This window comes from Clupea harengus, chromosome 5, assembly GCF_900700415.2.
Source record: "Clupea harengus chromosome 5, Ch_v2.0.2, whole genome shotgun sequence".
Taxonomy (NCBI): domain Eukaryota; kingdom Metazoa; phylum Chordata; class Actinopteri; order Clupeiformes; family Clupeidae; genus Clupea; species Clupea harengus.
Genome location: NC_045156.1, coordinates 12886623 through 12901622, shown reverse-complemented (window position 1 = coordinate 12901622; position 15000 = coordinate 12886623). Strand labels below are relative to the sequence as shown.

General features: G+C 47.7%; 1 protein-coding gene across 1 annotated transcript in view; it reads left to right on the top strand.

The window, feature by feature from the left end:
- The first annotated feature begins 3322 nt into the window (after nucleotides 1-3322).
- LOC105907321 (PAK4-inhibitor INKA2-like) overlaps nucleotides 3323-15000 on the top strand; it is a 19922-nt gene continuing 8244 nt past the window's right edge. Inside the window, exon 1 of the mRNA XM_031567766.1 lies at nucleotides 3323-3919. Coding sequence (XP_031423626.1) covers nucleotides 3848-3919 — 72 coding nt within the window. The 5' untranslated portion in view covers nucleotides 3323-3847. The remainder of the gene's footprint in view (nucleotides 3920-15000) is intronic.

Genomic DNA, 15000 nt, shown 5'->3' with positions numbered 1-15000 from the left:
CCGCCATGTGGGACGGCCCAGCATGTGGCGCAGACGCGCTCCGAGATGATAATGGAGCTTATTTACATGGATGCAGGTCAGCGAGAGCGGGGCTCAGGGACTTCCTGCCTGTCCCATCCTGGATCCTGGATCCTGGAGACACGCCGCTCTCTCTCCTCCGTGTCCCCGCGCTGCGCTGTCCTCCGCTGCGGAATGCTAACTCATGGAAATGGAACATCTGGGAACTCCAGATCTCGCATCTAACAACACTGATACTGTGAAAGTTTATCACGGCCTGATCAGGACTGAATAGTAATGCGTTTTTACATTTTGTTTTGTCAGTCTCTGTACCCCGATGCAAATCCTTTTAGATTTTGTTTTAGACATTTAGGCATTGAGATTGTTTGGTCCACTATTTATGGTGAAGTCCTGTAAAATGTACAGACATGCATAGTCACTAAAATGCAAAAGTGAGATGAAAACTCTAGTTTTGTAGTCAGTTTTTGTAGAATCAGCACACATCTGATGCTGGATATCAGCGCCGCCCCTCTGCAGCACACTGGATAAGTGACACAGTGGTGGCATAACACTGAAATGCATCATCAGACGACTACGCTATTAAAATAAACATTCCAATGAAGTTTTGTGGTGGCAACATTTGTGTTGATTGGCTGGAATAATGTATGGCTCAATCTGAGACAGGACTGTATACAAATATGGAGTTTTTTGAGTCGCACACAATGCATGGAGAGCTAAAAGAGCAGACTCACTGAATTTGACAAAAAGTGTAATGGACTGTAATCAAGCACTGCACCTTCAGATACAGTACATGTTTAAGACGTGTTACATAGTTCTTTTCAGTTCAATTCAATAAAAAAACACTTTATTTATCCCCAAACCGAAGGGCCAGTTCCTGAAGCAGACATTGTAAAAGATCAGAACATATAAGATACGATAGACAACAGTGACCTCGTGGCAGAGGCAGTACAGTACGCAGCACTGACACACGAGTCTGATTTTTCACAGTATTCTGGAGGTGCTGCACGCGTTGAGGACGTTGTCTGCTCATGCCAAAGGAGTCTAGCCTCCTCAGGAAGTGCTGAAGCTGTTGGCACTTTTTAACGATCACCTCTGTGTTGGCTTCAAGACGCAGTTTGGCATCAATGACATCGATGACAGTGCCCAGGTATTTCCACTGGTGTTCAACTTCCACTGGTTCCCCATGAATTATGGCCAGAGTCCTTCCCTCCCCATGCTCCGTGAAACCCACGCACATCGAACATGTCCTCGGCCTTGGTGACACTCGGCTCCAAACCGGAGTTCCATGTCATAAACCCTACAGAAGCCCCAGACCACAGTTTGACCGCTGCTGCTGCATTCTATACGTATATATAGGGCGACAGTGGTACAGGAGGTACAGAAGTCGTTTAGTAATCAGAAGGTTGCTAGTTCGATTCCCTGTCGAAGCGTCCTTGAGCAAGACACTGAACCCCTAATTGCTCCTGATGTGCAGTGGGCCATCAGTGTAAATGTAAAATGTGTATACATTCTTGTAAGTCGCTTTGGATAAAAGCGTCTGCTAAATGATAAATATTAATATGACTGGACTAATGCAGTCTGTTTGTGCCGCCTTAGTGCTCACTCTTTGAGTGTGATGTGTGGACTTTACAGTGTGTGAACCTCAGCTCTCTGTACTACACTGACTGACTTTACAGTGTGTGAACCTCAGCTCTCTGTAGTACACTGACTGACTTTACAGTGTGTGAACCTCAGCTCTCTGTACTACACTGACTGACTTTACAGTGTGTGAACCTCAGCTCTCTGTACTACACTGACTGACTTTACAGTGTGTGAACTTCAGCTCTCTGTACTACACTGATTGACTTTACAGTGTGTGAACATCAGCTCTCTGTACTACACTGACTGACTTTACAGTGTGTGAACATCAGCTCTCTGTACTACACTGACTGACTTTACAGTGTGTGAACATCAGCTCTCTGTACTACACTGACTGACTTTACAGTGTGTGAACATCAGCTCTCTGTACTACACTGATTGACTTTACAGTGTGTGAACATCAGCTCTCTGTACTACACTGACTGACTTTACAGTGTGTGAACATCAGCTCTCTGTACTACACTGACTGACTTTACAGTGTGTGAACTTCAGCTCTCTGTACTACACTGACTGAACTACTGGCTTCTGTGGTGCAGCCTTGCTCTCTGCATCTCACATATAAGAAGTACTCATCTGTGTGTGGTGTAGCTTGGCCTGTATAGTTTCAACAGTCAAACTGATTTAGGTGATATGGACAGTCAAATGGACTAATGTTAGCTGGGCATAAAAACAGACTGAAATAGTATAGAAGTGCGGTTACAGAATCAGTATGTGACCTCTGAAACTACTCACACACAGTCATTGATGTGTGTGACAATGTGGACTGGGGACTGCGATTAGAATGGGAAAAAATGCAGTGGCAGGCGGACTATCAGGCTCCAGCACAGAGGCCTGTGATTATGACGACCACAGCGCTCTGGTTCTGGGGCTCTTTCGCCTGACTCAGCTGAGGGTTCTGTGGCTTCCTCTCTGCCCCCCCCCCCCCCCAACCAACTCCCCCTGAACCACCCCTCCGGCCCTTCCCCCGGTCCAAATGTTCCAGCGCAGGCCAGCGATCCAAACCGTCTTGTCTGCTTATAGGTTCTGTGAGACCGGATCAAATCTGACTGAAATAAAAACAGCAGGCCTACTCTGCTCCCAGTGCTATTCCCAGTTGCAGAGGAGAGGTTCGGCTACTTTCTGCAGAAAAAGAAAAAAAAAACAGAAAACAAGGAGCTCTGGCCACAGCAGCACGTGAAATCAGAGTGTGGATGAGGAAGGGGCCCCGAACAACAAACTCAGGTCTGGTGCGTGCAGCTTTAGTAACAAAGCTCCGGCTCTCAGGTGCTTCCTTCTATTGCGGGCCAGTCAGCTCCCCCGAGAGAGAGAGAGGGCCTTTCTGTCACATCGCATCACTTCCCTCCTCACTTCCTTTGGAGAGTGCCAACACAAAATACATAGCCCACTTCCCCCAAACCCTCAGAAAACTATTGGATTCTCAGTTAACTGACAGTTGTATGCAAAGTAATTTAAAGAGCAGCTCTTTAAATGACTGGATAAAAAATGGCAGTTCAATTAATATTTGTGTACATTTCTTCAGCCTGTGTGACTGACCACATGACCTTGTTGTAATGCCACCCCGTTTCTAGCATTTGAGCATCAGAAACGCATTGCATGTGTGCTTTGGATCACACACACACACACACACACACACACACACACACACAATCCATGTAACCTTCCCCAATAATGTTTTCAAGAAATCGTTAAAAACTGAATCGATTTCTGCTAAACGCAGCATGCCGCCTGTAGGGAAATGCTATTGCTTGAAACCAAACGGAAATGGTAGAGACAGCCCACTGGACGGAGTTATTTGCTGAACGTGTCCGCTTCGCTCATTGAAAAACCAGCGCAGCTGACGCGCAGCGCAGAGAGCGGAGAGCGACGAGACAAAGGTCCGCTCTGACTATCGCTCCAGTTCTCAGGAGCGCTCAGAAACCCTTCAGCTCAGCCAAGGGATACCTATTCCGATCGCACGAACGACTAGGATTCTTACTGCACGCCAAAGATCTATCAAATCTGTGCGCATTTCATGACGAAATAGCCATATTCGCCCAACTCTTGTATCTCAGTAGACAAGACAAGAGAGAGTTGTATTATTATTTAGTGTAGACAGTTTGAAGAAATCTGTTGATGTTGCAGCTGTTGGGGAACCAAGGCATGGAAAAGTAATCACGACCCTGGCCGGTTTGAAGCATCTTTTTTTAAGGAAATGGATCGACATCTATCCAAAAATGAGCGCAAAAATATGGATGCTTGCTTGAGGCGACTGAAACAAGAACTGGTATGTGCAAACAATTATACAAAGAGTTCACTCGTTAACCGTGTCTTTTATGAGTTTAATTGTGTTTGGAAGCCTATTAGTGTCTGCCTGTTTTTTCTTAAAACCCCTTTTCTTAATTTCATCGCATGGTTTATTCATGAACAATATTAGGTAGACTTCTCTCAGACTTGTCAGCGACAGTATCAAAAAAGCCTACTATAAACTTGAGTCAGCACGTGGCTTTATATTATCACCAGCAACTATATGTAGCTACCCTTTTTTTGTCCGACATTTCATGATACAAACATCATATGAAATACCCAGGATCCTATACATTTAACAGGGCTTTGCGTTAATGTGTTATATTCTCGGTTTAACTTTGAACTGCATTCAGCTGCATGCAGGTCGAAGTCTTGCATAGTTATGAGCACTGTTTTTGTTTAATATTTAAAATACACGTCGAATATAACATGGTTATGCACATTCCAGCGCGTGGACGGATGCATGGACGACCACGTCTCGCTCTTGCAGCTGCTACAGATGTTGGCGCGGGCTTTAGTGACGTAAATCGCGAGCGTTGAATCCGAGCTGCGAGCGCGGGGCATGTTCACACAATGGCTTCTCTCCTCGCGCCACCTATTCAATCCTCATAACCTCTCTCAGAGAATTAGGGATGAAGGATCTACGGAATCAATGCAGAACATAGCCTTTATTTCGTTACGGTTGTGATTTACACTAATCAGTCAACATTGATTTGACTTAGCCAAGCATTCCCCTGTATGGAATTAGACTCGTTTATTGACATCGAAAACGTGTCGGGATAGAACAGATTTTAAATGATTGATATGTTGAGCTCAGAAATGCACCGTGGGAGATGGAAGACTTTATTTTTGTCTTCCAAATTATTTCTGAAAATGATTAGTTGTTATCCTGTTAAGCGCTGTGCTGTGGTAGGAGTCTCGCGGTCGCTGAAGCAGAGTAGACGGTGTGTTTTGAAAAATGTATGTGAGCTCTCTCCCCCTGTCAGTCCCTGGTACATCTACAGGCTGAGGTGAACGCCTGAGCTGGTGGAGTTTGGCACCAGCTCAGATTCTTTCACTCTTCCTTTGCCTCTCTGTCACTCTTTCGCCCCCTTCTTATTCTTCTTTCTACCCACCTCTATCACCTCTTTCCATCCATCCCTCGGTGTCTCATTCCTCTCTTTCCCTGTTCCTCTCTCCTCTCTCTCTCTCTTTCTCTCTAAGGTATTTTCCCCAGTGTAAAACTGGGTCGCTAGCAGTGCTCTCGTCTGACTCAGGCACATTCCTCTTGAAGCCTTTGAAGAGAGAACCGAACCCAAATGACCTCTCCAGAGGTCTCCAGTACAGTACAGCACAGTATAGTGTATCAATCACCCCCTCAGGCTCAGCCTTAGCCACAGCCACAGCGTACCTCACAAAGCCATTGTGTCATAGTTGTATGTTGTGTGTGCCGCGTTGAAGGTGTAAGTTGTGGGTGTTGTGTGTGTTATATGTCAGTGGTGTGTGTTGTGTGTGTTATATGTCAGTGGTGTGTGTTGTGTGTGTTATATGTCAGTGGTGTGTGTTGAATCTGGGATGATCACACCATGCAGTTTTCACCAAGCTTAGTGAAAAGCATGAGAACTAACAGAGAAATCATCTGGGCTCTCCATTGTTTTGGTCTGACTAAGTAACAAATCTTTTTGTGAGCGCATAGGGAGAGCTTCTGTTTCTCCAGTCTGGCTGATGTGTGTCTGTGTGTGTGTGTGTGTGTTTCATGCACCTCTGTAGGGACTGGGCATCGGGAGCGAGGGCTGTGCTGCTGTGTGCATCTGTCTGGTTTGATAAGGTGAAGCTGAGAAAGAGCCGCGCTCCCTGGGCGCCTGGCACGCTGAAAGCCAAAGGCAGGCAGGCGGCTCGCACACAACACAGATCTTCTTGGCAGACGCATAAAGAGTTTTCCTTTAGCGGAGCATTAACCAGCTCTGACGCTCTCTGGAACCTTCTTCAAAAGAAGGAGATATCAAAGACACGGGCCCACAGCAGTGCTCAATTCATTCAGAGAAAGACGGAAGAGAAGAAGAGAGAGAGAGAGGGATGGAGGGAGGGAGAGAGGGAAAACAGAGAGAAAAAGAAAATGTGTAAGAGAGAAGATAGAGAGAGAGAGGAGAGAGAGAGAGAGAGAGAGAGAATGACAGAAGAGAAGATGCTCCGCTGGGCCTCTGAGAGACAGAAGCACATCACGCCCCTGGTCGTGGCGCTGGACTGGAGGGCATAATGTGTTCTGCTGGCCCCGGGTCGCGGTGCTGGAGTAGAGGGCATAATGTGTTCTGCTGGCCCCTGCTGTGGCTCGCTTTCAAAGCAGAGCAGAGCACAGCACCCCGCCGTAAGGACAGGCACCTAGTGAGGTAGAACACAGGCATGGGTGTCATGGCCCATTCTGTTCCCCCTGAAAAGTCTTATTGTCTACAGCGTAAACCCCACGTCCCAGTGTCTCTGTTCCTGGGCCCTTGGATCTCCAATGGTCCTCCCCTCCCTCCCTCACTCCCTCCCTCTGCTCCCCCCGATCACAGATGATGTAAATTATGGTAAGATTATGGTCTCTCTCACTCTCTCTCTCTCTCTCTCTCTCTCTCTCACTCTCTCACTCTCTAACTCTCTCTCTCTCTCTCTCTCGTTCTCTCCCCCTCTCTCTCTCTCACTCTCTCTCTCGTTCTCTTCCCCCCTCTCTCTCTCTCTCTCTCTCACTCTCTCACTCTCTCTCTCACCCTTTCTCTCTCTGTCTCTCTCTCTCTTCTGACCGGCCCCCATGGAGCACAAGCTGCTGTAGTGTGGCGTCTGTAGGTGAGCCCCCGTGCCAAAGTTGCCACATGTCTGTCTGCCACTCTAGAATGATGCCAAGCTCTCCACCAGGGCAACGTCTCAAGAACACAGACCTGGGCCCTGCTGCCAGCGACGGATCAGGGCACACATGACTGACAAGGCAGCGTCTCAACAAACAGACCTGGGCCCTGCTGCCAGCAACGCGTCAGGGCACACATGACTGACTACACAGATCAGGCAGATGAGCACAGGCAGGGTCACACAGAATAGGGATATTTCAATTCCTAACAGCTTTTTTTGTGTGTTTAAATACTCATAACCTGCCTCCCAAAACCTCAGAACCCTACTGGATGGTCAGTTATATTTACATTTAACAACAAAGTCATTTAAAGAGCAGGGTAGGTTTACATTTCATGAGTCTCTCCCTCTATCCCACTCCACAACGTTGCCAGGCTCTACACCAGGGGAGCGTCTCCAGAAGGCAGACCTGGACAGAGAGGGTGCAGACGGGTCAGGGGACACATGACTAGCTGCATGGCTATCTGGTCACACACAGGTGGAGTCACGGAGATAGAGTAGTGCAGAACAGATATCAGTGCTGATGGTTCCCTGTTTAAAAGAGATGAGGAAATTAATCAGACGATCTTCATGGATGTTCAATCATTCAGTGACAGTTAAACACACTCTGGGCATGAGATCCATTCATGCACGGATGTGGAGCAGTGAATGGCACACACACACACACACACAGACACACACACACACACACACACACACACACACACACACACACACACACACACACACACACACACACACACACACACACACACACACACACACACACACACACTGTGTAGTGCCCCAGCACAATGCGATGCTGTAAACACAAAAGTACGATGCTTGCAACTAATACTACTTTTATATCTAAGGACATTATATGTGAAGGGAGGTTTCCTCTGACACTATATTGAATCTAGCCAAGCTAGTAACTAACCTGGCCCTGGTCTGGCCCTGATCTGACCCATGTCTGGCCATGGTCTGGCCCTGATCTGACCCTGGCATGACAAGGGTCCATGTAGCATCCATGTTCCATCTGTTTCAGAGTCAGCTGTGCTCCAGAGTGTCTTTCGTTCCCAGGCTCTAGAGTGTCCCGTTAGATGCTTATGTGACGCGTTCCCAGGCTCTTGAGTGTCCCGTTAGACCCTTGTCCTTCTCCAGCCGTAGACAGGCCCACCCCTGTGGTCCACACAGCCCATGGCCCACGACTCTAATTGAAAAATGTGTCAGATAAGACCACAGACACTTGTCAGTTCAGGGAGGTCAACCTGTGTGTGGCAGAGCAAGAGGTGAACCCGACATGTGACCCCTGACCCCTGACCTCGCAGGGGTCACCAGCCATTTTTATCCCTGCTAACCACAGCTGAAGCCACAAGCTACATAACGGAGCACAGCCTACAAATGGTACTAAAGAATGACAGGCAGTCAGCTATTCCACCACTCCAAAGGGGCTGAATGGACACATTCCTGTGGTGCAGGTTAATGACTTAAATGAGACATCAAAGAGTGCCACTCATACATTCTTCTGCCATTTCAATTATATACTTTTGTGTTTTGGGTTTTGGGTTGGTGGCACGTATGCGAAATCAACGAAAAGTGTTGCCATGCATTCTTCAGCACGATCACAGATGTTGTGATGCATTTGAAGTACGATCAGAGGTGTTTTCAGGTGCTTACGCCCATGGGCTCTCTGTGAGAAACACATCTGTGAGATGACATCACTGTGGACAAGCCACCTGTTTGAGATGCATGCCATGCCACCCAGGGTTTGTCTTTTATTCCATATCCTGTGTCTTTATTCGCCCCCAGGAGTGTGTGTGTGTGTGTGTGTGTGAGATGAGGTGAGACGTGCATAAGAAGGTAAAACACATAGTGAGGTGTGTGTTGTGGGTGAGTGGTATATCTTATGTGATTGGTGTGTGTGTGTGTGTGTGTGTGTGTGTGTGTGTGTGTGTGTGTATGTGTGTGTGTGTGTGTGTGTGTCTGTGTGTGTGCATGTCTGTGTGTTCTGTTTCAAAGCTGTGTTGTTGCATGCAACCTTTAGTGATGAGGTGTCTGTAGTTATGTCATACTTGTGTGTTGTGTGTGTTGCATTTACTATGGTGTGTGTTGTGTGTGTTGCATTTACTGTAGGGTGTGTGTTGTTTTGTCTATTGTACTGTATGTCAGTGGTGTGTTGCACGCTGGCGGTGTGTGTAATGTGCTTGAGTTGTTTCATGGTTGCCTGTGAGTAGAAGGGAGTAGTGTTAAGCCAGGGTTGCTTTTGAGTAGACTGGAGTAGTGTTAAGCCAGTGTTGTTTGTGAGCAGTGTTGTTTATGTGTGAGGATAGTATATGGAGCGTGGGCGGTTCACAGAAATACCTTCCATGATTTATAGGTGTTGTTCATGTGTGAGGATAGTGAGGATAGTATATGGAGTGTAGACGGTTCACATAAATACCTTCCTTGTGTGCAGGTTTGCATAAAGGCCCATGCATATGAGACCTGGGCCTGAACTCTCTGAATCTGCTCTGGTCTATGGCAAGGGAGTCAAACCACCACAGTATGAAGAGGAGCCTTATGAAATAGCCAGGGGGTGTTTGTGTGCCGTCTGCCCAGGCCCGCCTCGGCTATCTGATGGTGGTAATGACCTGCTGTATCTCAGAGGATGACAGAGAAGGAAATGATTGTCATGAAGTTGGGCTGCTGCGATAGCGCTGCGCCGCGCCGTTGTGCTACTTTCCTTGTTTCTATTTGAGGCCGCCATTGCTGGAACCTTATCTTCATGAGTAATTCATGAGTGCGTGGAGGTTGAGGCTTTTAGTGAAAGCGTTTCTCCAAGAATAGATGTTTTTGTATTCCATGTTAATATTTCTTTCTTCGCAAGCAATAATAATATATATATATATATATAAAAAAAAACAGAATCGCACCCGAGTCAGCTTGGTTAAGAATTCAACATGGGGCCTGTTTTCTGTTAGGAGGCAGTCACACGTATACAGCTCCAGGAGATAACAGATTGGGCACAGCATCGCTTCAACGCTGAAGAATGAGCTCTCCATCAGGGGAAGCCTCCTCACATGTAATCCCATGGCATTGATGAATCAGGTGCTGCTTGGAGACCGCCAGAAAGCGTTTATCACCGTGGCGCACCATCCATCAAGAGGACCAGAAACGCTTAGGGATTCCGCTCCGGCCATCCATGTTGGCCGCCGGAGGATAGGGACATTAGTGTGAGGCTCAGAAGACACAACACACAACACACAAGGCTCCTTCATGCACCTTATGCGGGGAATAAAGGCGTTTACACATCCAAGGAGCTCTGAAAACGGCTGAAAAGATGTCGGTGTAGAAGCTGATACTTTGCTCACAAATCATTTTTAAAAGGCCTCTTCTGAAATATAAACCCTTGTAAAGCTGACAGCTTAAAGGGTTCTACAAAGACATTTCTATTCAAGGAATGTATGAGGTATAACCATAGAATGTTTTTTATTTTTTTTGTGTGTGTTAAGCCTCTCGCTGTCTGACGGCGGACTGGTGCCCTCGCCACTCTAATAGGACCTGCCAGGAAACAGCCAATTAGAGCACCACCCTGCACCCTGTGCCCTCTCCCTGATGCCCAATGGCCAATTAGAGCACCACCCTATACCCACTCTGATGCCCAATGCTGCTCCTGACACCCAAGCATAGTGTCTTGTGTCTGGTGTCCAGCACCAGTGTTCAGTGCCAAGTTTCCAGCACCCAGTGTCAAATTCTCAGTGCACAATGCCAATGTCCAGTTCTAGCTCATGGTGCCCAGGGCTGAAAGTAGAGCATCTGCCCTGCATCCTTCCTATTAGTGAAATGCAGGGTTCCACTGGCTCACACACACACACACACACACCAACACACACCAACACACAGACCGGCTGTGTCTACCCTTCTCACATACAGGCCTGCTATCTTTACCTCTCTCATACACAGATCTAGAGTGTCTACAGTACCTTAGACACACACACACACACACACACACACACACACACACACACACGCGCGTACGCACAGTGCAGTGTTCATGTCTTCCTAGCGGGCACATGAAATAAACACACTAGCTCTGTGGTCTGATAAGGTCAGCCCTGCTCATTTCCTGATTCCTTGTGCACACGCTCAGTGCCCCATTAACTTAACTGGCAGGAATTCAAAGTTCCCACTTTCCACCTCCATAAGACACACTCTCTTTTGATGCATTCATGTGTGTGTGTGTGTGTGTGTGTGTGTGTGTGTGTGCGCGTGTATGTGCGTGTGTGTGTTTTCCACCTCCATAAGACACACTCTCTTTTGATGCATTTATGTGTGTGTGTGTGTATGTGTGTGTGTGTGTGTGTGTATGTGCGTGTGTGTGTGTTTTCCACCTCCATAAGACACACTCTCCTTTGATGCATGTATGTTTTTATTTGTGTGTGCGTGTGTGTGTGTGTTTTCTGCCTCCCTAAGACACTTTCCTGTTGGGCTCAGTTGCTTACACTGCCCTCTTAGATGTGTTCATGTTTTTATTTATGTGTGTGTGCGTGTGTGGCAGTGGAATGAGGCGTGTGTGTGTGTGTGTGTGTGTGTGTGTGTGTGTGTGTGCTTTCCGCTTCATTCTGAAGCACTCTTGGTTGGCTCAGTGACACACACTGCCCTCTCAGATCAGTGAATTTTTTATTTATGATTTTGGGTGTGTGGTGTGTGTGTGTGTGTGTGTGTGTGTGTGTGTGTGTGTGTGTGTGTGTGTGTGTGTGTGTGTGTGGAGGTCAATTAAATCATACAATTTCTCTTCATCACTACACCTATGCACACACACTCATACCGTTGTGGGAAGAGAAGGGTGCTGGTGTAAGGAAAAGAAAACATGCATTCATATCAGACATGTGCAGATGTTGTCACACACACACACACACACACACACACACCCTCAAACACCATGCACACACACACACACACACCATGCGCACACACACACACACACACACACACACACACACACACACCATGCGCACACACACACCATGCACACGCACACACACACAAACACACACATACAAACACAACCAACACTCAAATAAGCATGTTTCATTAAGTAAATGTATTTATCCTACTGCACCCACAAGACAATAATGTACACCATTCGTGTGTTTTCACCAAAGATTCCTTGCATCATCATAACTCACAGCTTCAGTCCTAAAGCAGAATATGCATGAGGTCCTCAGAGTTGAGCTGAGCCTGTCCACTATATGAACTGTGCCACTGATTTGGCAGAACCATTGTGTTGGCGGTGCCATTGTTTTGGTGGCGGCATTACTTTCACACACAATGGCATTGTTTTATCGGTGCCATTAGTTCAAGCTGGCCATTGATTTAAAGGTGCTTTAAAGGTTCCATGTTTGTTTTGTGTTAGTGATGACATTACTTCCTTGTGTTATTTTAGCTGCTGGTTCCTGTTCTCTGCGTCGTTGCGTTGAGAGGTATTTGTTGTAGCTGTGTTGTTGCCTTAGCTGTCCCTTGTGTGTGTGTGTTTGTCTTCCCAGTGAGCCAATCTCCTCTGCTCTGCTTCAGTGCATTTGCTGTCATTTCCTCTCCATGCTCTGTTTCAAGCCCCTGGTTCAGAGTCACAGTCATGGTCCACCATAGCCCCCGGCCTCCCTTACCATGTGTCCCCCCCCCCCCCCCCCCCTCTGTCCACCCCTCTTCCTGTTCTCCCCCATACCCCCCCCCCCCCCCCCCCATGTTCTCTAGGTCATCAGTGGCCCCCACCCTCCTGCTCCCCTCCAGACCCCATCTCAGTGTGTTTCCATCAACACCACTGGGGCATTAACGCGCTGGGGCATTAACAGCACTGGGGCATTAAAGCGCTCCCCTTTAGATGCCGGCTCTTCTGGCACACAACACAGAGAGGTCAGTAACACACTCAGACACACACATACACACATACACACATACATGTACACACACACACACACAAACACACACACACACACATGTACAGACACACACACACACATGTACACACACACATGTACACACACACATACACACATGTACACACAAACACGCTCACACACACACACACACACACACATACATGAACACACACACACACACACACATACATGAACACACACATACACACACACACACACACACTGTGAAGTAGAGTGTTGAGCGGCAGAGGCAGTAACCAGTAGAAAGCGTTCAAGTAAGCCAAAAAGGTGCAGATTTATTTATGCTGCCGGCAGGTGGACAGACAAGACGCACTTTACATTTAACAGAACTAACTTTCCCAACACAAACAAATAAAAATAGTAGTTCTACTGACTTGCAATAAATAGCTTAATTGATTAGTACAGTCATCCTCTCACCTCAGAGGACAAAGCTCGACCCCCTGCCATTACCTGGATGCAGGTTATATTCACCCTAACCCCTCCTCCCAGGAGTTAACCATTATACTTTAATCAATTATCTAAACAGACATATCTTTTTACTCTTAAACATGTATCATGCATACAATAATTCATATTTGGAATCTGCACATGTACAAATATAGTTAATTGGGCTTCTGACAGCCAGATATACAAACATTATCCTCAATGGACCAAACACCCCTTACTCAAATGGAACAGCCCATTGTTTGGCGCTCCTACACGAATAAGGAAGTAGTTTCAAATGTGCTCTGCTTCAGTTGGGCGCTGGTTATGCTTTTTGTAGTCCAAACGTGATCCTTCTTGCAGGCTCACACAGCACGGCGCCATGCTGTTCACCCGCGATTCCGTTTCACGTTGGTCATACAGTTCATGAAGCATTCACATACAACCGCACTCATTTAGCCTCAACAATTTCCCCAACGTCTTTCTGCGCTATTCAGTGACGGCACAGATTTCGCTCCGTCACATTACCCCCTCAAGGATTTTCGTCCTCGAAAACCCGAGAAAGGTAATCCGCCGTTATGTTCTCAGGTCCAGCCCTGTACCGGACTTCGAAGTTGAAGGGCTGCAGTGCTAGGTACCACCGGGTGACCCTGGAGTTGGTATCCTTCATCCGGTGTAGCCATTTCAAAGCCCGGTGGTCCATCTCCAGGATGAAGTCTTTCCCCATCAAGTAGTACTTCAGCGAGTCCACGGCCCACTTTAACGCCAAGCACTCCTTCTCCACGGTGGAATACCGGAGTTCCCTCGGGAAGAGCTTCCGGCTGAGGTACACCACCGGCTTTTGTTCTCCTACCTCCCCCTGCAGCAGCACCAAGGCCCACTCCAGACGCGTCCGTCTGCACGGTGAACGGCTGGCTGAAGTCAGGGTTCTGTAAAATAGGGTCACTGCACAAACAACTTCTCAAATCATTAAAAGCTTTGTCACAGTCTTCAGACCACACCACCTGATTTGGACTGGACTTACGGGTCAATTCAATCAAAGGGGCTGCCCTATTGGAAAAGTTCTCAACAAACCTTCTATACCAGCCCACAACACCCAGAAAAGAGCGCACTTGCTTCTTCGTGGTTGGTCTGGGGGTTTCCAGAATGGCACTGACCTTGCTAAGCTGAGGCTTCACGGTTCCTCCACCGATGACATACCCCAGGTACTTCACCTCTGCTTGAGCCAGGGCACACTTTTTGGGGTTCACCGTCAGTCCTGCGGCCTGGATCCTCCTCAGCACCTCCTGGACATGGGTCAGATGGTCCTCCCAGGTGTGACTGAAGACCACCACATCGTCAAGGTACGCTGACGCGTACTCCCGAGCCCCCTCCAGCACCTTATCCATAAGGCGCTGAAATGTCGCTGGCGCCCCCTGCAGGCCAAAAGGCATCATGGTGTACTGATAGAAACCAAAGGGAGTTCTGAACGCCGTCAGTTCTTTGGTGTCCGCAGCCAGGGGTACCTGCCAATATCCCTTGCTGAGGTCCAGGGTAGTCAGGTACTTGGCACAACCCAACCGATCAATCAGCTCATCGACCCTAGGCATAGGATACGGGTCAAACGCAGATATGGAATTCAACTTTCTAAAATCCATGCAAAATCTCATGGTTCCATCCTTCTTAGGAACTAGCACAATTGGGCATGACCATTCACTGTGGGAGGGCTCAATGATGCCCATCTCCAACATGGTCTCCACCTCTTGCCTGATTTTCAGGAGGAGCTGAGCAGGGATGCGGTATCCTGGCAACCTCACTGGTCCTGGTGCCTTGAGCCTGATGTGGTGCTCCACCAGCGGCGTCCGCCCTGGAGTCTCCG